Genomic DNA, 27072 nt, shown 5'->3' with positions numbered 1-27072 from the left:
CTACTAACAGTGTGATGACCATAGGCGGGTTCCTTCACTTCTCTTCATCTCGTTCTCTTCATCTGTAGAATGAGGCAGCAACACCTTCCTCGTGGGGGTGTTGTGAACATCCAAGGAACCATGGAAGGTATGATGCAATGGCTTAAGCATAACTGATGTCCAAACATGGAGGCTGTCATTGTGATGATGATGGTGATGATGATGATGATGGTGATGATGATGATGGTGCTGGTGATGATGCTGGTAGTGATGATGGTGATGATGATGATGATGATGATGATGGTGATGATGATGGTGATGATGATGATGATGGTGATGATGATGATGATGGTGCTGGTGATGATGCTGGTAGTGATGATGATGATGATGATGGTGATGATGATGATGATGATGGTGATGATGATGATGGTGCTGGTGATGATGCTGGTAGTGATGATGGTGATGATGGTGATGATGATGGTGATGATGATGATGGTGCTGGTGATGATGCCGGTAGTGATGATGGTGATGATGATGATGATGATGGTGATGATGATGATGGTGCTGGTGATGATGCTGGTAGTGATGATGATGGTGGTGATGATGATGATGATGGTGATGATGATGATGGTGCTGGTGATGATGCCGGTAGTGATGATGGTGATGATGGTGATGATGATGGTGATGATGATGATGGTGCTGGTGATGATGCTGGTAGTGATGATGGTGATGATGATGATGCTGCTGGTAGTGATGATGGTGATGATGGTGATGATGATGGTGATGATGGTGATGATGATGGTGATGATGATGGTGGTGATGGTGATGGTCATGATGATGATGGTGCTGGTGATGATGCTGGTAGTGATGATGGTGATGATGATGATGCTGCTGGTAGTGATGATGGTGATGATGGTGATGATGATGGTGATGATGGTGATGATGATGGTGATGATGATGGTGGTGATGGTGATGGTCATGATGATGATGGTGCTGGTGATGATGCTGGTAGTGATGATGGTGATGATGATGGTGATGATGATGGTGATGATGGTGATGATGATGATGATGATGGTGGTGATGATGATGATGATGATGATGGTGGTGATGATGATGATGATGATGGTGATGATGATGATGGTGGTGATGGTGATGGTCATGATGATGGTGGTGATGGTGATGATGATGGTGATGATGATGGTGGTGATGGTGATGGTCATGATGATGATGGTGCTGGTGATGATGCTGGTAGTGATGATGGTGATGATGATGGTGATGATGATGGTGATGATGGTGATGATGATGATGATGATGGTGGTGATGATGATGATGATGATGATGGTGGTGATGATGATGATGATGATGGTGATGATGATGATGGTGGTGATGGTGATGGTCATGATGATGGTGGTGATGGTGATGGTGAAGCCAGTGATCGAGTTTCAGACATCTCGGCAGTCCTGTCTGGGTCAAAAACAGCAGTTACTGACCAAGTCTTTGTTTGGTCATTTGAGCTTTTGTGTCTTCCAGACTCCCGACTTCTAGTTCAGTGTTTCTGTGCTGCACTGAGACATGGCAATTCTTTCCCCACATCCACCCCAGCTCAGCAAACCTGGTTGGGAGAGACAGGAAAAGAGGAGCCTCATTTAGTACATAAGGGAATAGAAGACAGTGATGTTTTTAAAAAAATAGGAGAATCTTTTTGAGGATTAGTTTTAAGAAGTAAAAATAGCCCAGAGTCAAAGATAGTGCTGGAAAACCGCCAGCCACCAACTAGAACTTCTCTTTGTGTCTCTAGTTTTAAATTCCTAGAGAGAGTATCTGACTGGCTCAACTAGTCCATGATGTGGCCTCTTTTTGAGTCCAGCCAGCTGTGAGCTGTTCCCATTGTCAACTGCCCACTCAGGGTGGGGCGCGGCGGTAAATCCTCAAGGGGAAATTGGGTACACTTTGAGGTTGACTGATACATCTGCTGTAATGTCATGGAGACTCACGAACCTGGAGGGTTTGAGAACAGCCTCAGAAACCTGACACCAGAGAGGAACACATGTGGAAGAAGAGCCAGAAAGAGGGTGGACCCTGGAAACTAGTCAGGTGACCCTCTACAAGGGTCCCTCTTGTACCCAAGAGGTGGGGTGGGGACGGAGTCATAGATGTGGCCCTACCTGTATCAGGGAAGAAGCTGTGCAGGGGGCTGTCTGGGTCTGCCCACCACCACCACCGGACCCTGCAGCAAAGGTTTGGAAGCAAATAACTTATCTGGGAAGTGATGCGAAAACCACTAGGAAAGTGGGAAAGTAAGATGGAGGAGAAGAGAGGGAATAAAGGCGCGCTCATGAGCAGGTTACTGCTAGGCACCGCTGGGGTTCAGTCCCACTGGGGGTCCTCAGAGAGAGACCGCCCCTTTGGGGGGAGAGAGAGCTGGGGTCCTTACCCCCATAGCCTGTCCCTCACCGCTTGAGGATGGGCCCTAGGGTGTTAACACCCTAGCATCTGTGCAGACTGAGCACGCTGGGTGGCCAGAGAGCGCTCTCAGGGAGAGACAGGGCTGGTTGTTGGCATGTAAGGCAGCTGAATACAGGTGACCTCCAGGTTAGGTCGTGGGGAGTTGGACGGGGCACCAGCAGCCCGGTCAGGGGCCAAGACTGTTCAATGGAAGCATGCTCAGATCCCAGCTCTGCCCTTTCCTGACAGTCCTTTTTTTCTTTTTTATGTGTCTTGTGGATAAACTACAGAGAATTTTTTAAAATTGTAATTCCAATAAACAGTGTTATATTAGTTTCAGGTGTACAATACAGTGGTTCAACAATTCTGTGCTTTACTCAGTGCTCATCATAAGTGCACTCTTAACCCCCTTCACCTGTTTCACCCTCACCGCACCCCCTCCCCTCTGGTGACCATCAGGTTGTTCTCTACAGTTAAGAGTCTGTTTTGTTTGTCTCTTTTTTTCATTATTCATTTGTTTTGTTTCTTAGATTCCACATATGAGTGAAATCATCTGGTATTTGTCTTTCTCGACTGACTAATTTCACTTAGCATTATACCCTCTAGATCCACCCATGTTTTTGTAAATGGCAAGATTTCATTCCTTTTATGGCTGAATAATACTCCATTATATATATATTTATACACACACACACACACACAGACCACATCTTCTTTATCCATTCATCTATTGGTGGACACTTGGGCTGCTGCTTCCATAGTTTGGCTATTGTGAATAATCCTGCAATAAACATAGGGGTGCGTATATCTTCAAGTTAGTGTTTTCATTTTCTTTGGGTAAATACCCAGTAGTGGAATTCCTGGATTGTAGGGTAATTCTATTTGTAATTTTTTGAGGAACCTCCATAATGGTCCCCACAGTGGCTGCACCAGTTTGCATCCCCACCAGCAGTGCACGGGGGTTCCTTTTTCTCCACATCTTCACCAACACTTGTTGTTTCTTGTGTTTTTGCTTTTAATCATTCTGACAGCTGTGTGGCGATATCTGATTGTAGTTTTGATTTGCATTTCCCTGATGATGAGTGATGGCCTTCACTGATAATCTTGGGAATTTATCCAGTGTCCCTGAGCCTTACTCTCGCCATTTGTAAAATGGGTATATTGACACCTACCCCCTAGGGAGGCTGTGAGGTTTACGGCTATAATATATGTAAAATGTTCAGTACAGGGTTTTCTCCTGGTGGGCAATTAATGGTACCTAGTATTACTACCATTATTTGTAATTGCAGAAGAGGAAAAGAGAAGGGGTTCTTTTTTCTAATGGGCTGATTTCTATCAAGAGATAAGAATTGTGCTCATTAAGTCTGTTGATTTACTAGATGGAAGCAGAAGAGGCTGCTGCTAAGACATCAGAGGTGAACGTGGCGGGCTTGCCGTCCAGCTATCACAATGAGACCAACACAGAAACCAAGGTGGGAAACAATACCATCCACGTGCACCGAGAAATTCACAAGGTAAGGATGGCGGCAGCCAGCACATCCTCCTTTCTGTAACTCCCCGTCCCATCAGAGAACAAAGGTCTTGTTTACAAATTTGATCCACAAGCCAAAAATACAAATGAGGCTGGTAAAACACAGATTAAGAACCAGAGGGAGAGAGGGAGCTATTTAAGAGGGAGAGCGGAGTATCACAGACCTAAACTGCTGTTGCATGTAAGCAATACATTTAACTTTAGGCTGCTTGCCAGTCCAATTGCAAAGGAAAGGTCGGGGGGCTTTATCATTTGATAAAAGGGTGCAAACAAGTGTTGAGAGAGATACTTCTCTAGTATTGCATTTGAGGCATCAAGGAGCTTGGCCTCAAATCTCATCTCCACTCATATATGCAAGGCCCAGTGGTTCTCACGAGAGAGTCGCACTTTTGTTCAAGTGCCCAGGTAATGACTTGGTTGAAACAATAGTGTTTCTGTGTCATGGAGCATAGAGGGGTCAATTTTTATGGGCCACCGCCTTGATGGTAGAGCAGCCTGTGTGGGGCTCTTCTCCCACTGCGTACGGATGGCCCAGCTTCAGCGTGTACCCCCCACCCCACCCCCAGATAAATGAACGAGTCACCTGCTGACCAGAATCCTTCAGCGTTGCTCATCGGAAAACTGGAGAACGTTTCCAAAAGTCATTGTTTCATTTTTGTCAAAACCAATATTAAGTTATTCTCTTTGATAATAATTAGCTTACAGGTTTGGCTCTGGTTAAGGTTGTTTCTTGTAGATGTTGGAATACCCAAGAGGCAGTCCTACCAGTAACTAGAATGATTTTGAAAAATAATTTAATTTTATGTCCCTCACTAACCGTATTTATGAAATAGGGAGGTCAGTACATACAGGACAGTAGCCTGGGGTCAGAGGACTTGAGGTACATGAGAGCTCACTGTAAACTACAAGGTGCTTGCAACAGCGAGTTGTTCTTCTCTTCCTATTTCTTTCAGTAAAGTTATGTCATCAGTACTATGCAACAGCTCTCCAGTGGGTTCCATGGAGCACCTTTCCTGTGCAATGCTTCATGAGGGGTGGCGTGGGTGGTGAAACATATTCAGAAAACATCTTAATTTATTTCTCCTAGAGATAGGAAAATGCACATTTGTATAATAAAGGCTCTTAGAAGTCCTGCAATTTGTACCTGCAGTATAGGACTGTAGAATTTATTTATTTATTTATTAAGATTTTATTTATTTATTTGACAGAGAGAGACAGCCAGAGAGAGAGGGAACATAAGCAGGGGGAGCGGGAGAGGAAGAAACAGGCTCCCAGCAGAGAAGCCCGATGCGGGGCTCGATCCCGGAACGCTGGGATCACGCCCTGAGCCAAAGGCAGACGCTTAACGACTGAGCCACCCAGGCGCCCCAGGACTGTAGAATTTAAAAAAAATATACTATCAGTTAATTTGGCAAAAATCTGGCAGAGAGGAAGACGACACTGCCTTTTTGCTGGGGAGAAGATTTACTCAGCCAGAAGTGTTAAAGTACGTTGGTGAAGACATGATCCTTATCTCCTCAGAAGTGCCATTTGGTCCACTACGATAAAGTAGGCTGTGTTTCTACTCTGTTCTGAACGCAGCCTCCTTGTGATATTAGAGCTGTCAGGAACTTTACAGATGACCTAGAAATGAGGACATCGTGGAGCAGAGAAGTGACTTATTCCAGGTGGTAGTTGTTGGTAGCTGAGCCGAGGCTCAAAGAACCCAGATCCCCTACCTCCTGGGCCGGGGCCCCTTCTCTTCTTCATCCCCAGCACAAGCGGTCCTTACACAGGACCTCGGATGGGGCAGGAGTGGCCCGGGGTGCGGGCAGGATGTGGAGGCTCAGCTCGGAGGTGCCTGCTGCCCGAGAACCCAGTCAGAGGCAGACAGTGGATGGGGCGCCTCCCTTTGCACTAAGCGCTGCCTAGATGGAATATTCCGCCAGAATCAGGAGGGGCGAGGCTGCAGCTAAAGCCTGCCTTCTTCTCATGAAAGACGTTTGATGAGACACCCAGACTGGTCGTTGTTGAATTTTGGATGTTGACGTTGAGTGTCAAGTGATGAACCCCAAGAACAGTAAAAACAGACACTGCTGAGTACTTGCTGTGTGCCAGGCGCCGTGCCGAGCCCTCCGCACGGAGCCCCCTCGCCGCTCCGGGGAGCAGCCTGGGAGGTAGATCGCTGCACAGAGAGGGGGCCCCTCCGCCTGACAGCTCTGTTAGGATCAGAAAGAAATGGGGAGCGGGCATTCTGTCGACTTTGGCAAATGCTCCTGCTCCAGAAAATGGGAAAGAGAAACCAACTGGGATTTGCCCGGAGCGCCTTCCGTTCCATGTTCACATACTTGCTCTGCCGTAGGTCACCAACAACCAGACCGGACGAACGGTCTTCTCAGAGACGGTCATCACGTCGATGGCAGACGAAGAAGGCAAAAGGAGCCACGTGAGTTGTCATTTCTCCCGGTTCACCCCCTTAGCTTGCGAAAGGTGACCCAGACTTCAGGCCCTGGGCCGAAGGGAGCTGACTGTCACTCACCTCTCCTGCCTCCTTTCTAGCAAGATTTCCCGCGTCCTACATTTCTGACCAGGAGAATGCGGGCTGGTAACAGGCTCTAGTGCAATGCTCTTTGCATCAGAAACAACAAAGAAATGAAATTCTGTTGTCATTCGCGTGGTTCCCTCCCCACCCTAAAAGGGAACAAGGAAGTACCTTGGGGTACTGACTGGCGGCCCCGGCAACAAGACCTGGCCTGTCCAACCTGGAATCCCCAAGGCCTCTGGTGTGGCCAGGCCTTTTGTAATCCCGGCCCTTGTCAGGCAGGTTGAGAGCAAGAACACCTTAATCAGTGGAACCCCGGGGCCTATGGGAAAGGGGGTTTCGTCCCACTCCAGGCTTCATGCTCTGGCCCCCTTGTGATGGTTCCTACCACACAGTTGCCTGTTGCTTTGTCCAATGGCAGGATGGTTTTTATAAAATGACAGAGTCCTAGTGGTGGAAGGGGAAGCATTTCACAGAAGGAGAGCCTGGGCACAGGTCGGGAGATGACCCAGTTGGCGTCACTGGTCTCCAGGCTCTCAGGCCCCAGGTGACGCAGCTGCACTTCACCTCAAGGAGGTGGCTGGCTGCAGAGGCAGATGGCTGGTGAGGAGTGGACAAGGTGGCTGCCATGTGACATGGCCAGCAATGAAAATGCGCGTCCTCTGGGGACCCCAAGAACTAGTCTTTCTGTGCCCAGGTGCCTGACACAAACTTCAGCCACAAGTTCTTACCCTCCAAAGTGCAGAGTGCATCCCTGGCCTTCAGAGGGGGGCGAGGATTTTTCCTCACCTCCTCTGGTGGCATCACAGGAAGAGAAGCAGTGTAACCCATCAGAGCTAGGGAGCTGGCGCTGATGTGATTGGTAGTTGGTGAGTTCTTTCTGCTTGTTTCTGGCACAGAGCTCAGGCTGGGGGGTCCAGAGGGTTGTGTGTGATGATGGTGACCCACCATCCGAGGGACCTGGGGGCAAGATCTGTGCTGAAATAGAAAGAGCTTTAGCAGCCAAGGTGAGAAGCATGAGTTGGCCACTTACGAGCTGGGTCACCCCGGTCACAGAACCCTCTGAAGCGCAGGCAGGATTGACTAAGGTCAGGAGGAAAGAGAGGCTAACTTTCAAAGGTGGGCAGAGAGAGAGGAAAGGAAAAACAAAACAAAACAGGCAGACAAACAGCCATAGGATATGGTCTTGGTACCAAGAGGGAAAAGCTTCGGAGTGTTACAGATTTAGGTCTGGTTGGGGCCCCATGAGGGAAGGAAAGCCTCAGCAGAAGCCATGGGATAGAAAGAGCAGGGAAACAGAACTCTCAGGGCTGTGAATTAGAAAAGAAAAATAGTCTTTGTTGTCAAGTGGAAGAAAAAAAAGAAAAAGCCTCTTACTGCACAATAGTCCATGTTTGCTCTGGGGAGCTTCTCAGAGCCCAGAGGGCAGCAGGCCTGCCAATGAATAGGCTGCATCTGCCCGAGGGCCAGGTGCACAGGTGGCCTACCACACCCACACCCCTGCCTCCTCTGTTGGCCCCCACGGGAGGGGATCGCGTCAGGTTTTGAGCCCTGTGGTAAGGGAACTGAGGCTCCGAGAGTGGTGGGCAGAGGAGAGACAAGATCTTGAAGATGCCAAGAATGTGCTCAGGTCTGGGAGCAGTTGCCACACGTCCGTGCTGCCGCAAGTGATTTTGCTTTCCAGCTTTCCCAGGCGTGTATGGTCTTGTGTGCCCACGGTGCCTGTGCTTCGGGCCCAGCAGAATCTCCACACCTGTGCACACAGTCTCTGGTGTCCACCCTGTGATGGAGGACATGGGGCGCCTTTGTGCAGTGTGCAATCCGAACTCCCATACATGACGGTCTTGAGATTGCAGAAGGTGGACAGGGAGAGAGAGATCCCGGAAACCCAGTTTTTCTTGATTTCTGCTGAGGCCCTTGGGATAGGAACTCACTGAGTTTCTCTGTGGGAATAAATCCCAATTTGCTTGGCTAGAAGGGAGATGTGGGGCAGCTGATGCTTGATTGGCCAGTGTCTGGCAAATCCCATGGGTCTTTGGAGAACAGGCTAGAGACTTTTCAGGCCATCTCTGGAAGGAATATCCTGTGGCAGAAATGGGGGCATGTGTAATCTACAGCAGAGCCTCTCTCGTCGTCAGGGTGGCTTGCCAAGAATTAGAGAAGCGCAGTCTAGTTTCACATGCCCACAGAAGTCTCCCATTCGACTCCTCGTTGGCTCCTGGGTCACCATTGTCCCAAGACAATTGGGTTGGGACTTGAGCATCTTCTTTACAGAGACATGGAGCTCCTTTTAAGTGAGTAGGAAGCTGTAAGGACCAGATTGCCTTCAAAGGGACGACCGTTGTCACCAAGGTCCCCTTCCCTAGTTTCTGAATATAATGATTTTTACAGTTGGCTCAGAAATGCCTGACGCGCTGAAGAAACTTTCTCTGAAATGGAAAAGAGAGATTTGTCATTCAAAAGGACAAAATCCTATGCTGTTCAGACCTTAAAATACTGTAAACCAGGGCTGAATTTTCAGGATTTAAAGTTCCCAGAAGAATTCAATTAAAAATCATCGCCAAGCGCCGCTACTTTCCTTTCTTCAAATGCCGGTGTGTGCATTACTATGTATGGTAACCCGAGGAGGCCCCTGGGAGGTTACAGACGGCGACCCTGTACGCCTGTCTAGGAATGTGGCCAGTGTGTGCAAGGCCCTGGTCTGTTTTTACATTCAGCTGTGAAAGGGGGACAGGCCAGCGCGGTTTGCTGTTCCACCTGAGGGCCCCTGCGATGGTGATGGGGTCCGACGTCTTTCTGTGGGGCTTTTGTTCTGAGCCCTGAGCCCTGCTCCCTTCACGGGCCAGTGGGTGGGCTGATTGATGCTGGGCTGCTTTTGAGCAGAGGGGTCAGGAAGAAAGTGGCGTGTTGGAAGCCAGCGAGGGGAAGCCATGATGCAGAAATGACACGCTTTTATTTATAGAACTGTGTCCCCAAACGTGAAGAATCTTGCCCAATTAGCCAAGGCCCCAATTTGAAGGGACACGTCCTCTCATTAAGATACAGCTCACAGCTCCAGAGCTGAGCACATCATGCCTCTGCTGTCTTTCCTGCTTTCTCGTTAGAATGGGGTCTAGAAGAGTGGGCTCGTTTGTTTTTCCTGCTGAGCATGCCTAGTTTGAACCTACAGGTTCAGTCACGTCCAACCAACTCCAACAGCTCGCTGAAGGCTTAGGAGGCTGCAGGTACATTTCACTGCCCCAAACAGCCAGATCGTAGCAGTTCGAGTGACCAAGACCACCTTGGCCCAGAGAACGATCAGGGCACAGTGGGGTGCCAGCTTCGTTTGCTCCCCGTACCCTGACATTTGATGCTGGAGTCGCCCATATCAGTTCAGCGGAATTGCTGAGGGCACCGTGAGAACGACTCATTGGAGGTTTAACAGAGAGAGATGGGAGTCTGTTAGAGAAACTCAGTCCGCTCCCAGCGGCCCTGCGTCCTGGAGAGTCCCGTTGGGCAGGGAATCGGGGGTGGCCGAGTCCCAGAAATGCAGCCCTTCCCCGCCTGTCGGTGTCCAGAATGAAGTCTGAACAAGGTGTGAGGCCCACCTGGGTTCCGACCCTGTCCTGACCCTTATAAACTCTGACCTCTGTGATTTGGTTTCTTCATTTACCAAGTGGGGCTAATAATCCCTGGTTGACAAAATTGGGTGAGACTCTAGGAAGGCAAGGTTTATAAAAGCTCTTTGTGTGAGGCTCATTATTATTGAAAAGTAATTAAAACTGGGTTCTCACCGGCTTCTCCCCTGGTTCCCAGCAACCTACTACAAAAGGAATGGAATTTGCCTGGCAGCTGAGGGTACATGCGAGGCCTCCACGGGCTTCTCTCCTGTGATGTTTGCAGCCAGGGGCTAAGTTCTCTGGGGCCCGCCTCACCCTTGAGTCACAGGCTTTGCCAGAAGCCCTGCGCTCAGGTTGACTCACCCTGCCGTTCTTGTCCTTGCGAGTCATTCGTGTCTGGTTTGGGTGTTGGGGTTACACACTGAGGGAAGGATGGGCCACAGTGAAGGACAAGAATAGGGGATGGTCAGGTGCTGACAAGTTGCAGGAAGTTGGCAGGACGTATACAGGTTTCTATAGAAAATGGAGACTCTGGGTAGTCAGAGGGATTACATAGTCTTGGGCGAGCCTGCCAGTCTCCGGTCCCATAACCAGACATCTGGGTACGTGGGCATCTCTAGATTTATAGTTTGAGTTGACTTTGTGATTTCTGGCCAAGTATAAGGCCCTCATGCCTTAATCCAGTAGGAAAAAATTATAGGAAAAATTGAGGAGCTCTGGATCGTTCTGAGAAATGGACAAACGATCCCCAAGTAGAAGTTGATGTGGGTGAGCAGACTTTAAGAAGCAGTAGGCATTTCTCTCTGAGCTGTAAGCTGGCTATACTACGGTGTACTCTTTTCAACCTGAATATCCTCCAAAAGGGGATTCATGAAATATACATGATTCTACATCCCGACTCAAAATAGTTAGCAAATGAGTCTCTTACAGGTTTCGTGTAAGTTCATTTGAAGGGATGCCTTCGATAAAATGTTAAGTGAAGACAAAGCACTGGCAGAGCAGGACATGTAGTGTATAGAGTACCGAAAATACACCCCTCCTGCTCAGCATGTAAAAGAATCTCATTTTTAGAGAGAAAACGTATGCATCAAAGGCTGGGAAAAATACATGCTACGTCATTAATAGTAGCTATCCCTTGAAATGTGCAGATTTTCCTTTATCAATTTATATGCATTTTTAATGTTTTAAAAAGGAGCTTCTGAATTATTTACAATTTTGCCATAAATGTCTATCTATACTTTTTTTTTTAAGATTTATTTATTTATTTATGTGACAGAGATAGAGACAGCCAGTGAGAGAGGGAACACAGCAGGGGGAGTGGGAGAGGAAGAAGCAGGCTCATAGCAGAGGAGCCTGATGTGGGGCTCGATCCCATAACGCCGGGATCACGCCCTGAGCCGAAGGCAGATGCTTTAACGACTGTGCTACCCAGGCGCCCCTATCTATACTGTTAAGTGATTTCGCAAGTACTTTCATGGTGTAAGCCCTAGAAATTAAATGGCTAAGTCAAAGGGGCTGCATATCTAGCAGTTTGCGAGATACAGCCAAGTTTTCCTCCAGAAATGTTGTATTCATTTCACCCTTAGCAGCAGCTTGTGAGACTGTCCGTTTCACCAACCCTCACCTATGTGGCTGTGACCGTGGGCGGTCATCTAGATCTTTTTGTTTATATTTCCTTGGTTATTAGGTCACGGGGAATGGCTATTTTCGAGTTGTAAGTTGGAGCAAAGAGAGAGGCCCCCCCCACAGAGCTCGTCCTTACTCCCTTTTGCAGGGAGAAAGGTCAGTTTTGCATTCCAGGCTGTTCCCAAGACCAAACACCATCTGCCCCACTTCGGGGCAGATTAGGGAGGTGTGAAGTTCGGGGGGGCTATCCCAGCTCAGTATCCCTGTGAGGGGGCTGATGGGCCATGAGTCACATGGGGAGTGGGCGGCAGTGACATGCAGGCTACTGCCTCCACCTCTGTAAATGCAAAAAGACAGGCCCTCCCTCCTTCCTTGTCCCCTCACCCCTCCACAAACACCCTGAACAGATGCTTGATGCCTCCCACATGAGAAGCCCTTCATCGGGGTGGCTAAGCGCTTGGGGACAAGCAGATCCAGTTCAGAGTGCGGCTCTGTTGCTTAGGAGCCGTGGGATTTTGATGAAATCCCTGAACTGCTCTAAGCCTTAGTTTCCCCATAGGTACAGGTGGGTTCATACAGTACCTTCCATATAGTGTTGTCCTGAAGATAATCCAGGTAGAAAAAAACCGCATGCATTGCCTAGAACGCAAGAGTAAGCAGTCAGTAAATGCCGGCCATCTGTTGTTATTACTTAATTGCCCCAAAGCCATAGCTACCAAAATTCCCAATATTACTTATTTGACTCATTCATTGATTTGCACATTTATGGAGCACTTCCTGCGTGTCCGACCGATAAATGCAAAAGACAGTCCCTAACATCAGAGAGCACCCAGGCTGGTAGTGGACCCAAAAAATACATGGGTCATTACAACGTGAATTCATATTTCCTAAGACAGAGGTCGTTGGGGGCAGGGGGGAGCTCTGGGCAGGTGCCAGATCAGGTAACAGGGAAGACTTTGCTGGGAGACGGTCCTTCCTAGCCTCTGGCATTTCTGCTCATTTTATAAGCAGAGACACTCATTGCCCTTTTGCTCCAGACTGTCTTTTCAAGGATGTCTGTACAGCAAGCAGCCTTGGAAGACAGAGCTAGCCCCTCCTCCTAGGCAGGAGGGCGGGTTGGACTGCAGAACCCAGAAGATCTGGGTTCTCTAAGCTTGACCTTCCTCGGCCCCGTACACACCCACCGAAGGCATAGCATCCCCGGGCCCCTCGGTGTTGCCCCATGGGACTTAGAGCTGTTGCAAACGTGCTGCTCTGTGCTGTCAGCTGTCAGGTCCTCTGTCTCTGACCCAGGAGTCTCATGGCTTCTGCTGCCATCCATGAAACCGTGGAAGACTCACTTGTCAACTTGCACATTTCTCAGCAGGCTTCCCGGAAGAGGTGACGATGGAGCTGCATTTCGAGTAATGTCTAGAAATTCTCAATTGTGGGAAAGAAGGGCATTCCTTGCAGAAGCATTCTTGGTTCAAAGTCAAGGGGGCATTTGGAAATAAGACTGTGTTTGAGGAACACTACATAGTTGAGAGCGCCAGGGCCAGCTGTATGCTTGGGGATGCAGCAGAGGAGGCTGGCTGGGGAGGGGCAGAAATTAGATCAGCAAGGGCTTCAAGAGTCCAGCCAAGGAATTAGAAATACATGTTGGGCTAGTGACATCCTGCGTCTGAAACATTCGACATGCCCTGTACTGTCTGTACGGTATTCTGAGGCACCACACGATCCCCAGGGGAAAGAACCACGAAGACAGGGTAGAGATGTGGACACGCTGGTGGGGACAGGGTTTTGCTTAATCCTGCTGAAGTTCAAGGTCTGAGTCCCTTGTGCCCTACAAAATGTCTCAGAGATTGGAATCTGGAAATTTTTACTTAGAAGCGGAACAGTCTGCTTTTGCTTCGTGCCACTAGCTAAGTGACAGCGATTTAATTTGAAATCTCAGGAGGCTGATGGCATCTGCTGCAGAACAAGCTGATTTCTGGGGTTTCCGAGTAGCCTGAGCATGGCGGGGGCCGAAGAGCGCCCCACGCAGGTGTGTGGCTGTCCGCCACTGCTGGGACCTGAGGAGCCCCCAAGCAGCCTGGGCCACATTCACCACGGAGCCTTTGCCTCCTGGCTGTAAGATGTGTGGCTCTGCGCTTCCTGGCCCCTACGCATGATTCTGAAAACCCCACAGGGCTCATGAGTCCATTTTGTTTTGTTTTAAAAATAACATCGAGGAAAAAAAAATAGTATCAAAAGCCACAATATCCCACCATATTCCTGCATTTAATCCGTACGGCTCAGAAAGTGACCATATTAACCAGCCCTTCTCCAGATTCACCTCTTTCTCATGTTCAGGGTAAATCCTGGTTCAGGCCAACCTGTCACTGCTGTGATGTAGTGAGTGCCTGCTAATAATTAATGACCGTAATGACGTTAATAGTAAGAGACGATGATGAAGGTAGGAGCTGCCATTTGTGGGGTCTGACCAGCTGCCCCTCCCATGACCCGTGTGGCAACCGTACAAGGCAGATACCCTGTTGACTCCATTTATGGATGAAGTAACTGAGGCTCAGAGCAGTTGTACAACAGAGCTACGTGGGCAGAGCCAGTACTAAAAGAAAAAAGCAAAACAAATTGCTTAGGTCTTGTTGATTTCTAAACGCCCAAAACCCATGTTCTTAATGGAACATTTTTAAAAAATTGTGGTAAAATATATACAACTTCAAACTGGTCATCCCAGCCAGGTTGGTGTATATGTTCAGCAGTAAGTACATTCACGTCTCCAGAAATCTTTTCATCTTGCAGAATTGAAACCCTATACCCCTGAAACTCTAACTCCCTACGGCCACCCTCCCACGTTCTGTCTCATGAATTTGTCTGCTCCAGGGACCGCATATGAGTGGAATCCTGCAGTATTTGTTTTTCTGTGACTGGCTTATTTCACTTAGCGTAATGTCCTCAGGGCTCATCTGTGTGATAGCGCGTGTCTGAATTTCTTCCCTCTTTCATGTTGAAGAATATTGCATTGTATGCAGGCGCCCCGTTCCGCTTCCATTCATTTGTCGGTGGACACGTGGGTTCCGTCTACCTCTCGCTATTGTAAATAACGCTGCTATGAACATGGATGTGCAGAGACATCTTTGAGTCCCTGATTTCAGTTCCTTTGGGTATAAACCCAGGAATGGAATTGCTGGGTCATACCGTAATTCTGCGTTTAATTTTTTGAGGAACCTTTGTGCTGTTTCCCATAGCAGCTGCCCTGGGTACATTCCCACCAGTGGAGCACGAGGTGGGACATTTTTTTTGCCTCTTGGTTTCTGTGACTGTAGGCTCTAGGGGACCCAAGGGCCCAGTTTGAGCCGAAGGGCCAGACAAAAATACCCGGGCTCTGCTGCCCTTGGTCAGGGCAGTGCCTTCCCAGCGGTGACGCCAGCGGCTGCCTCTGCCATATGGAAGCCACAGCTTCAAGGGGCGTCTTTGAGGTGTAATGCCACCACTACCCAGAGGTCCTCACCTTTGCCCCCAGCCGCTGACCCCAGGCTGGCTGTACGCAGCAGGCTCAGGCTACATCTTGGAGATTCAGCTCTGGGATCCAAAGATGGGATTTTCTTGACCATTTGCAATCTGTCCTTTCCACGCCCTCCTTTATAGGACCTCCCCCACCGTGGTCTCCTAAAAGAATCACGGAGGCTTTCAGAGGCTTCCCACTTTCCTGATGGGACACTGCAACTCCTGGGGGCCAGGTGGGGGCTCTGACTTTCAGGGAGAAGGTTTTGTGGTGGTGGCAATGTTTTAAATCCCACTGGTGTAGGCTGGGCTTCCTGGGACGAGGGCCAGAGGACAGGGCCAGCAGAGGCCTTGGTCAAGCCCTGTCCTCCTCTGGCTCACAGGTAGAGCCAGTGAAAGGGACCTGGGTGAGGATGGGGACTCACCGTCACACCCCACATCTGGTGAGCTTCGCTGGTCTCCCTCAGGCAGGAACGTCTGCTCGCAGTGCCACATCCTTCAGACTGTAGGAGAAATGGGGATGGGGCCACGGAAATGTTTGCACAGACGTCGTCTAGCCCTGCTGTCAGTTTCAGTTTTCACCTCCACTTCCTGGAAGAGGAAGAATAAACAAGACTTTTGGGTGCATTTAGGGGAGCACAGCGCAGTGGGATTTGGAGTCTGAAGTACCCCAGGGTGGAATCCCCGCTCCTTGGGGAGTTTTCCTCACTGCTCTGAGCACTGGTCCCTGCTCTGTGGGAGGAGGATGTAGTGACCGCCCCAAGGGTGTTTTCGAAGTAAGAGACAATGTGTGCAAAGCATCTGGTACTTAATAGCTGCTTAGTAAATGTAAATTCCTCTTTCGGCTTTCCCTGGCCCTGGGGGCAGGAAGCAGTAGCTTCCTAAATTTCAGTGTGACAAATCAGTAAATGTGTTTATTTTGTTGTAAGGTTACCATCACTGGAAACACAGTAATTGAGAAACTTTCTCAGGTGATGGCCACTGAGGTGCTAGACAAAGCAGCTCTAAAAGCTGGTGTTGGTGAAATAGTCCTCGTGCCAAAGATAAAGCAGTACTGCACTGAGTCGGCAGACTTCCCAGGGACCTTGAGCTCCTCAAGACCAGGGATGAAAGCCCGCCCCCCACCGCCGTGACTATGGCAACCGTGGCTAATCGATAGAAGTCCTTTCCTAATGAGCCCAGACACGGCCTCAGAGCTTGAGACAGCCCAGCCCTTCCAGCAGCCACCGGTAGCCAGTTGGAAGAGCGCTGTACTTAAAATCCATTTCTCATCCCCGCTCTAGACCAAACCTCATTTTACAAATGAGAAAGCAGAGATGAGTTTTCTTCAAATCACGCAGTTTTTGGAGTTGGGACTTTCCGTCCAGTTCAGTGGGCCTGGCGTTCCCTGTCCCTGAAGCAGGGTCTCGGGGCCACTGTTCCTGTGACCTTTCCTAAGGTTAGTAACAGAGAAGGTGGTCTGCCTAACGCTGAGAAAGAGGACCAGTGGGGAAGGGTCTTCTCAGGCCCAGGGAGAAAAATCAGAAGTTCGTCAAGTGGCAGCCTGGAGAAAGGTCTAGAAGACCGTGAGCCCTGGGAAGGAAGGGGTCTTGTCAGGTTCACCTCTGTACTGACAAGGGATAGGCACTTAGTAGTGGAGTAAACAGATTTGGGGATGAAAGCTGTCTGACCAAGGAGTAACTCGGGGAAATGTGAGCAGGAGCAGAAACCCTTGGAGATAAGGTTCTCACATGCAGATGACCCCTCTGTTGTCTTGCTCTCCTGTGTGTTTGTCTGCATTATTCAACACCTCCTGTTTGTTGGGCTGCTTCCCAGGAGTTTTACCTGTTTTACTTTCTAATCCTCACAACCCTGAGATTTTACAGAAGAGGACGCCAGAGTTTCGAGAAGCTAAATTCCCGAGGTCATGCTAGATGGGTTGTTTGAATGGTAGAATTGGACTGGGGACCTAGGCATAAATTTTGGCCTTTTCAATCAAAAGACATATTTCTGATAAAGTCACGAATGTTTGCAACCCTGGTTCCAGGTGCTTTTGAAGAGGTTGTCGTGACCCGTCCACCTCTCATTACATTCTTGTCATTTATATCGAGTCATTAAACTCCCCCTACCTCCCTGCCCCGAGTGCCACAAATGAAAAACCAGAATCACCAAAGGAAAGCTCCGTGGCAGTGGACGCTGGAATCTTTTCTCCGGGGAAGGCAGAGCCCCCTGGGGTCACCGGCAGAGAAGGGCAGAGGAGGGGTGTTCAGGAAACCATGGAATCTCTCACCCACTTTCTTTAGTTCTTGCCACCCACCGGGGGTGAGGCCCGCTGCCACTGAAGAGGAGCATTCGAAACACTGGAGAAAAGCATTTTAAGTGGGTGGCGTGTGCCCATATCTGAAGTTGGCCGCTGGCACATCTCAATGATGTGATGCGGAAAATACAGCCACAGGAAACAGCCCGAATTTTCCATGGTCTCATGACTCAGGGCTTTGCTGAAGAGCGAGCAGGCACGAAGGGCAGGAAGAGCCCACCACCTCTGCCTTGTGAGTAGTGGTCGGGATGGAAAATGTCCCGGCTGGAAGACAGAGGAGGGTCTGCACGCGAGGCCCTTGCGTTCCTGGGAGGCTTGAGGTGCACGGAGGCCAGCAGCCTCCATCCTTCTCAAGCCCTGGAAGCCGAGGGTTGTAGGCTCAGCCCCATATGCACAAATTTCCCTACCCAGCACCCCCTTGCTTTTTCCATTGCTTCCGGGGCCCCCTCCCACCCCCCAACAACATCTATGGGGACCTCCTTCCCCGGAGAGAACACACACCCTGCAGCAGAAAGGCCAATAGTCCTATTCAGTGCCTGCCTGGCAGAGCTACTCCCCTCCCCCCCCAAGAGCTTTGCTAAGATTTGGAGGGTGAAGGGAAAAAGAATATTCGCTGAGCACCTACTATGTGCCAAGTACTGTGTGACCATTTCATATAAGCTCTTCTCCTTAGCTCTTACCAAATCTACCTAAAACAGGAGACGCTGGCCCTGTTTTAAAGACAAGGAAGCCCAGGGGTGCCTGGGTGGCTCAGTCAGTTAAGGATCTGCCTTCAGATCAGGTCATGATCTATGGGTCCTGGGATCAAGCCCCACATCAGGCTTCCTGCTCAGCGGGGAGCCTGCTTCTCCCTCTGACCACCCCCACCCTTGCACATGCGTGCTGTCTCTCTCTCAAATAAATAAATAAAATCTTTAAAATAAATAAATAAAGACCAGGAAGCACAGAGTGACCTCCCGAGGTCACACAGCATGTAAGAGGCAGAGCTGGGATTTGGAAGTAAGTCTGCTTTACTCCAAAGCCTAGCCTCCTCCCGTACAGCACTACATTACAGAAGGGTCAGATGGGCGGTCACCTGCAGTGATGGAGCGTCGGGCACATGCCCCGATAGGTGGCCACAGTTGCCACCCTTCATCTTCCTGTGGCCCGGTGATGGTCAGGGACTTACCCAGGCTTGCCCTGCAAGGAGGAATGAGGAAGGAAGCAGATCCAGGGAGCGTAACCAGGGGGTGCGGAGTGGGTCCCTCCAGAACCGGGGCCTGGCTCTCAGCTTGGCGTGGCTGGACTCCTTGGGGCCAGCACCTCATTGTGAGGATGGGTGGCTCCGGGGTATCTGAGGCAGGAAACGTGGGTGTGCCGGGACCACCTTCCACACAGCTACGGCTTTCCCGCTCCCCCGCCAGCCCACCGATCGGAAGCACCAGAAGACGTGGCCACTTGCAAGCGCGAGGAGGCCAAAGCATGTGTTTTTTCCACACCTGAAACATATTAAGGCCTTTTCCAGGCTCATTAACGTAAATGGTTCGACTTGGAAGATTTAACAATCCCACAAGTCCCTTTTGCAGCCCTCTTGGTGGTAGAACTTTGTGGGTAGTGTCGGGAGGAGAGAGGATGATTGCTAAGGGCAGGAAAGAGGCCAGGACTGCAGGGTTTGGAAGCACGTTCAAGGCCCAGGGTGAATGCCAGCCTGGCTCCCCCGTCCAGTGGCCTGGCAGAGGGCTGGGGAAGTGAATTTTTTCTGCACGGGGGAAACAATTTTGTGTTTGTTTCGTGTTGCTTTAAATTTTTTTTCCTGTTTTTTAATTTTTTAATTTTTTTTAGTTGAAAGAATTCTTTGAGATGTAGTTTTAAAAGAGGGCATGAGATTGGAGGCACCAAGCAGCGGTTTTTAACCTTGGCGATGCCTGAGAATCACCTCCTTAACCTGCATAGAACTCCTGGAAAAGAAATCCGCATCTGTCTTCACTGACTTTGAAATTAAAGTGGCGCTTCCTTCAGTCTTGAGTGCGGGCAACAAAGCGCAGTGTGTTAGCGGTGCCGTTGTTATCAATACCAGTCTCCCGGTCTCCTCCTGCTGCAGATGTCGTAAAACAGCATCTGCGCTCGTCACTGCTTAGAAGTCGAGGTCGTCGTCAGGCCTGTTGGGAGGTCTTACTATGCAGTGTGTTAGTGAAGAAACTCCTAACACTGTATCTCAGAATTCTTTGGTAATTGTATTTCAGTCCGTTTTCTTTGTAAGCTTGTGTGTTTCCTCTGTTCGCCTAAATGCGTTATTCTGAGCCGGATTCCATAGGCTTCATTTAGCTGCCATAGGAGTCCATGGCACAAAAAAGGTGAAGACCCCTTGGTTTTGTTGTTGTTTGTTTGTTTGTTTGTTTTTAGAGAAAGAAAGCGATGAGCAGAGGGACAGGCAGAGGGAGAAACAGGCTCCCCACTGAGCAGGGAGCCCAATGCAGGACTCGATCCCAGGATCCCGAGATCATGACCTGAGCCGAAGGCAGATGTTCAACCAGCTGAGCCACCCAGGTGCCCCCCCTTGATTTGAAAAAGGCCAGTGGCCAAGGCCCACACTGGGGCCTCTGAGTCATTTGGATTTAGACTTGGCCTCTCAGGCAGAGCCGTTGTTGAAGGGGATCCGTCTGTGCATTTCCTGGAACGAAATCCCCACCATTGTTGCTGGGACCTGACCCCCCATCTCAGAGCAATGCCAGCCTCCATTCAGGTGGCTTGAATCCTAAAGAGCACGAAGACCCATTCGCAGGACCCCGAAGCGTGAACAAATCCTGGTCGCCCACATTGTGGGGGCTCTTGAAGATGCTGGCATGGCGGCCCGTCTCCGATGGAGGAGTGTGCAAACTCTCAGACCTGCTGTTGTCACCTGTGCGGCCCGGATGGAAGCCTGTAGACTCTTGCTGCTCAGGACTCCGGCAGAGGTCAGCCTCCCTCTGGGAAGGCTGGAGGCCTTTGTCGCCGCTCGGCGGGTGAACCGCCTCCTGAAGTCTCTCCTGACCTCCGGCTCCGTCTGAGGCCTGTTGCGCTGCTGGCTCAGCTCGAGGATACGGAGAAGGTGTCCAGCTGGAGGATCTCCATGTGTCAGGAGGATCACCGCACCACTGTTTCTCAGGGGAGACCGCCCTCGCTCCCCTGAAGACTCCAGCCCCATGCCTGTGGGATGGACAAGAAGAGAAGAAAGCTGAGCTAGTCTTCACCACGGTTCTCTCCAGTACGTGTGCTCAGGGGCCGGGTCTCAGAACACCAGACTCTGAGAAACTAGGTCTTGTCTGGGCTCCATCTCCAAGGGCTAAGAGTAAGAAGGGACATGACACGTTTAGTACTTTCTTCCCTAGGCAAAGAAAAACATCATGAAGGGACTGGGTTGGGCTGAGTCAGCTCACTGACTCATATGAAAAGAGTAAACAGGATACCAACTGAGTAAATTCTTTGAAACTCTATCCATCCCCAGTGATGGGGGAAGAGTGGTGCGCGTACCCGAGATGTCACTGAGCAGTAGGGACACTCGCAGAACCAAGTCAGCTGTTTGTAATTACTGAAGAGCACAGCCGATCCCTGCACCCTGCCCTGGTCCTACTCCTCATGTCCGACGTTATTCTTCCCCTTGAATGAACGAAGGAGTCACACAAGCGATCACAGCAGTACCAGGGTCAGTGAGCCCAGGTACATGACGGGACTGTGGTCAAGTGTAATCCTATTAATTGCTTTGTGGGAAGCAAGGTGATTTCAAGTATAAGATTTCTGAGGGTGAGGACGCACAATGACGGCTACCCCATGAGGCCCAGACTGGGCCCCGCCCGCCATGGGCATGTGGGAACATCATCCTGGCCTGCAGCCCGGGTCTCCTCTCGTCACGCAAGTGCGAAGGCCCAGGACGCCGCTGCCCAGGCAGCAGCTCTGCTGTCCTTCGAGGCTGAACGCCATTTGTCGGGGGCAGACGCCAGCACCAAGGGCAACTCCGATTCTGGTTGTACGTGTCACAAAAAGTGGCCGAGGCCTGGCGGGACTGGAGGCAAAGGGAGGCCGCATGGGAGCCGGACAGCTGCTTCAGTTCAGAACTAGAAAAGGAGGCATTGGAAGGCGATGGAGGTTTGCCTGAGGTAGCTGAGTTTGTAGAGGACAGGCCAGGAGGGGTAAAGCAGCTGCAGCCCTTCAGAGCAGTGGCGAAAAGCTTGTGAGAAACAGGAACCAGGACCTGCCTTCCCATAGACGTTCGTGTCCTGGCTCCCCAGGGCCGTCTCCCAGGAGACCTAGCTGTGCTATCCCCGATCCCTCTCCCCACCCCCGGAGGGCTGGTGGCAATTCTGTATCTCCTTCCAGGCGCTTCCCTGACACCTGGTGGTCAAGGAGTGCTGTTGGCTCCTCAGACACAGCAGGACCCTGGAGGGCCCCCCGTCACTGCCCAGACATCGCTTCTGACACCCACCATTCATTGCCCAGATCATTTGTTTTAAAAGACAGAAAGCATAAAGACCCTCATCATGGACCTCTCTTCCAGCACCACGGGGTCAAGACTAGTATTGGGGGTGGCCTCTTCCTCAGAGACTAATCAGGACCCCAAGGGGCACCCCAGAGACTCAACATCAACATGGATTGGTATTTTATGAAAAATCACTGGAATCCCTAGAAATGCTAGCGCTGCTGGACTTTTAAACGGTGAGTGGAGTCATCCAGCCAAGGAAAATGGCATCGAACCTGCTTGGCCGGGAGGGCAGCCAAGGGCCACAGAGGCTGTAGAGTAGCCGAGGCTGGAGAGGGCCAAAGTGGAGACGGAAGCTTCATACCATCAGCCACCAAGCTCTACGGCGAGGTAGCAGGGCATGTGGAATCGGCCGCCTGGCTCTGAATGGCAGCTTGAGATCGCTGAGGGCCACAGCCTGCCGTGCTCCTTAGTGGCCTACCCGCCTGGGAGCGGGCCCGGCAGAGGCACCAGCAACTCTGGGAAACACTGCTCCGGTTAACTCTTCCCCCACACCCAGTGGTGCAGAGCAGCCATTTTGTTATGCTCATGGATGAAGGGTCGGGAATTCGGAAAAGGTACGGTGGGGAGGCTTCATCTCTGCTCTACAGTCTATGAGCTCAGACTTGAAGCCAGGGGTGACTCAGGGACGAAGGCCAGAAGCATCGAGTGTCTCTTTGCACTCAGGGTCCAGCTGGGACCCTAGCTGAGGCTGCCAGTCTCTCCATGCAGCCCGGGCCTCCTCCCAGCATGGAGGCTTGGTTCAGAGAACCCCTCATGATGGAAAGAGCCAACCGGAAGCTACACTGCCTCTTAGGACCCAGCCTTGAAAGGCGCACAGTGTCACCCCCTCCACCTTCAGTGGATTTGAGCTAGAGCTTGTGTGTTCTCGGGGGGCGAGGATGGGATGATTAGGTGTTGGGTACGCTGCCCTTCCAGTTTCTCCTACTTCTTATTTCTAGAAATGATCCCTGGGTCCAAAGATGCTGTAAGTGCTCTGGGTGAGAAGATGCCAGGGCCTCACGTGCAGGCCTCAGGGGGCTTTGAGGACTGAGGCATTTCCCAGCTTGGGTTGCCTGGCGACACAGATGACCAAGCAGCCAAGGGTCACCTTGGCCTACCCAGCAGAGAGAAAAGGTCCCCCCCTACAACCTGAATCTTGGCTTTTGCATGGTGGGTCTTGACAAGTCTTATAAACCTCCATTGGTTCTTTGAGGCCAAATGCCTTCTTCTCTTCACCCAGTTTCTACTGGGGTAGATACGGAGGGCTGGGGGCACCAAGGAGACTAGTGCTAGCTGCCCGGGGCGAGAGTCGGGGAGGGCTTCATTGAAGAGGAGACATTTGTGCTGCTCCTCAAAGATGAACCAGTGAGGGCATTCTAGAAGTAGAAACTAAGGTTGGATCTTAGGGGGTGGTGAGGAACTCCAACAGGAAAGCAGGGTGGGAACTGACCTCCTTGGCTGACCTGAACCTACAGGCTCTGTACGCCATGCAGAGAGTGGACTCCAGGTCATGGTTGGCAGGGAAGATGGAGAGAGTGAGTTGCAAGGTAGAGTGTCCTCAGGGTGGAGGCCTTGTGAGGACTCACAACCTTTGTGAATTTGCTAGAATCCAGGACACCTGAGCCCTGTAGATCCAGAGACTTGGCATTCTTGGCCCTCTTGCCAACTAGATGCAGACCTCACTGATGCATAAACCAAAAAGCAAGGATAATAATTTGCAAGAGTGAGGAGCGCCTCTTTCCAGTGACAGAAATGTTGCCACCCCACCCAGGACACCGCCTGCCTGGTGCCAAGGTCCTGGGGAGCTGAAGGTAGCTGGTAAGAATCCCAGCCACGGGAGGTTGGTACTGTGTAGGGCAATTCATGGGTTCTAGACTTTCCTCCTGCAGCCGGAGGAGAGAGCTCCCCACTGCCTGAAGCCCAGGTCACTGGGGGACACACCTGTGTTCTGACTCACTCCCACCTTGTCACATTCTTTTATTATGCTTGTGTCACAGGTGCTGCTGGCCGTTCAGGGGCCTGGAGGGCCTCCTGTCTCCTCCATTAGATGTTGATTGAATTAGTCTGACCTCAGCTTTTCGAGGGCTCCGCTGCTGGAGCAGCTTTCAGAACAACATGAGTAGGGACGTGCGTAATCAGGTCTGTGTTCTGGGAAGACAGTTGAGGCTGCAACAGAAGCCCGGTGGAGAGGCTGGCGACCAGCCTCTTTGCTACCACAGTGGTGCTAAGAGTGAGGTGTGACCTCAGCCGGTTGAGGGGGGAGCTCTGTGAGGCTGGCCGAGCCCTTCCCCCCGGGAGTCTGAGAGTGAGCCCCACTCTCCCAATTTCCAGGCACTCCCAGGAGCAGGGCAAGCATAGAGACCTCTGGGGGCAGGAGCTGGAAGGAATGAAGCCTGCTTTGTTTCTCCCCAGCATTCAGCCTCTCCTCCTGGGATCCAGTCCGGATTCAGTTCCTGGGAACCTGGCAAGCACCTGGCTCTCTGCCCATTACTGGAAGCATTTCTCCCAGAGTCCCCCGTGGGACCTCGGACTGGGCGGGTCACCGGCTCTCCTGGGCCGCATGCAGGGGCTGCAGCCACCATGGGCACGTGGGGCAGAGGCTCCTGCCAGGCCTCCACTTCCTGGACCTGGGGGCCATGGGGCCCCCTGGGGGTGGAACCCACTAGGAGAGCTGGGCCGTACTCCCCTGTGGATGGGAGGAGACTGAGCAGCCAGGACAGTTGGGGTTCACTTGCACGATTTGTGCCTTTCCTAGTACCTGGGATTCTGTCCCTCTTCCTTTGCTGCTCTTCTTACCCCTCGGGGAAATGCTCGTGGGCAGAGGGCAGGGCCTGCTGGGAAGGCCAAGGCCCTGCAGGACGGCCCGGGGCAGGTTTCTGGATCCCGGCTCCCACTGGCTGTCTGACCTAGCGAGCAGCCAGCGGGTCTGGGTTCACATGCCAGCTCTGCGGCTCAATTGCTGTGACTTTGGGCAAGTTACTTGAGTTTTCTGTGCTTCCGTTTCCTCATCTACCCAATAGAAAGCAATAATAATAGTGCCTCTCTCGGATTGTTGTGAAGGTTGCAGGAATTAGTGCTCAGGTTGTAGGACAGCTCTGGCAGACAGGGAACAGGACCTAAGCTTTGACTGTTGGGACTGTTTCATTATTATAATCACTCTCATCCTAGGGAATCCAGAGGCCTTTCCTCCAAGTACAGAAGCCGTGCCTGCACACACGGACCCTCTGGGTGGTCTTCTGCTCCCAGCTGAGGGCCCAGAGTCCAGAGTGGCCTCCCTGATGTCCTTGTTGGCTTGTCTTCATGGGTATCTCTGTGGTCACTGGTCCTTCCTCTTCAACCTCCTGCCCAAGACCAGTCTTACTCTCTGTCTTCCAAGAAACACTCCTGTTGAATCTTGTTGATAGATTTGGCAGACAAAACATAAGATGTCTTGTATAATACTAAACTAATTTTTTGAAAAGATATTATTTGTTTGAGATAGAGTGAGAGTGAGCAAGAGAGAGAAATAGAGACAGAAAGAAAGTGAGAGAGAGCACAGGGGAGTGGGCAGAGGGAGAGGGAGAAGCAGGCTCCCCACCGAGGAGGGGGCTCGACTCGGGACTCCATCCCAGGACCCTGGGATCATGACCTGAGCCGAAGGCAGACGCTTCACCAACTGAGCCATCCCAGCTCCCCTAATAATTTTTAATATAAGTCTGTGCCATGCACTATTTGGGTCATAGTATACTAAAATATTTTTCATTTATCTGAAATTCAAATTTCACTGGGCATCCTGTATTTTTATTTGCTAACCCCGGGAGTCCTACTGTGAGGCCCCAAAACTGAGGGACCTCATGCAAGTCCAAACAAGGAGTCAGTGGGGGGGCAGTCAGGACGGGGTCCTTTCCTAATACTGGAGACTGGAGGTGCTCCGATCTGGGTGCTGTGACACCGTTGGTGCTTTGGGACCCCAAGTTCCTGGCAGGCTCCTGATGACTTGAGCAGCAGGCATCTTGTGCAGGCGGAGAGCTGACTGCGTCCTAGGCGTGTTTGGCAAAGGGCAGACCCAGGTGGTTCCACTCCATTGTCTGTGGGGGACCTGGGCAGTGGGGACTGTGCAGACCCCAAGACCTCAGAAATGGTGGGGGCTGGAAAGGGCTCCCTGCCCTGTTTCTAAGGTAGGTGGGGCAACGGTGTTCATTAGGTTAGGGAGGACTTGAGCACATGGAGCAATTTTCTTTGGAATTAAATACGGGCGTGACTTTGACAGGGGAAACCTCACTCAGGCCTAAGGAATGTGTTGGGAAGTTGTGAACGTGGGGCTGGCCCTCTCTGTAGGCTGGCACGAGGACAGGATCCCGGGAGGAGGAAACAGGCTTTTGTCTGGAACACCCCGTCTCCATCCCTGAAGACACTGGGTGGTGTGAAGGCTGGCGCAGGGAGGGGGCTGCCAGAGGGCGCAGTCGGGTGGGGGCCGAGACAGGCGGTGGGGGAGGGGCAGGAGGAGAGGGAGAACTCCGGGACGATTTCCCAAAGGATCCAAGGCACTAAAGGGTCTGGAGCGGGTGTTCTCTTTGCCTGTGTGTCACCCTAGCGGGGGGAGGCACGCTCCCCTTTTACAGGCTGGGTGACCTGGGGAAGGAAGAATTGGCGAGCGGCCCCTGGGACCCAAGCTGCCGCAGACATCAGAACTTCAGATAGCTGCCATCAGCTCCTGGCTCCTGTCTGGGTTTTTCCATAGGGCTGGCTCTGCTTCGTGGGTCCGGCCAGAACTCCTGGTGAGGTTTGGGGCCCCTACCTGTCCTGAGCTGGCTGAAAGTTTCCAGTGCAGGATCCAGGAGAGGCGAGGGAGGGGGGCACCCTGCTGTGTTCGAGACAAATGTGCATCTTGCACGTTCCTGCGACTCGCCTGGTTTTAAGGTCAAAAAAAGGCTGAGGAAGGAAAACCTGACTTGGAAATCTCGTGCAATGAAGGGGAGGCTTCCTGCTTTCGCGCAGCACCTCTCCTAGCCTCGCAGCAGGGCCCAGCCTCGGGGACCCTGCCCTCCTGCAGAAACAGCACCTGGGCCCCCAGCAGGCCTGCTCCCCGGGGTCTGACCTGTCTCCATAGAGCACTGGGTTGGGCTTGAGCGCTGGCCT

The 27072-nt window shown here is 51.3% G+C and overlaps 1 protein-coding gene across 1 annotated transcript in view; it reads left to right on the top strand.

The window, feature by feature from the left end:
- The window catches only part of DKK3 (dickkopf WNT signaling pathway inhibitor 3), a 44922-nt gene that overhangs the window by 5404 nt on the left and 12446 nt on the right, over positions 1 to 27072 (top strand). The window contains exons 3-4 of the mRNA XM_026486812.4: positions 3804 to 3938; positions 6297 to 6380. Coding sequence (XP_026342597.1) covers positions 3804 to 3938; positions 6297 to 6380 — 219 coding nt within the window. The remainder of the gene's footprint in view (positions 1 to 3803; positions 3939 to 6296; positions 6381 to 27072) is intronic.

Source organism: Ursus arctos, unplaced genomic scaffold (assembly GCF_023065955.2).
Source record: "Ursus arctos isolate Adak ecotype North America unplaced genomic scaffold, UrsArc2.0 scaffold_23, whole genome shotgun sequence".
NCBI classification, from domain to species: domain Eukaryota; kingdom Metazoa; phylum Chordata; class Mammalia; order Carnivora; family Ursidae; genus Ursus; species Ursus arctos.
This window is presented reverse-complemented; position numbering and strand designations above follow the sequence as displayed.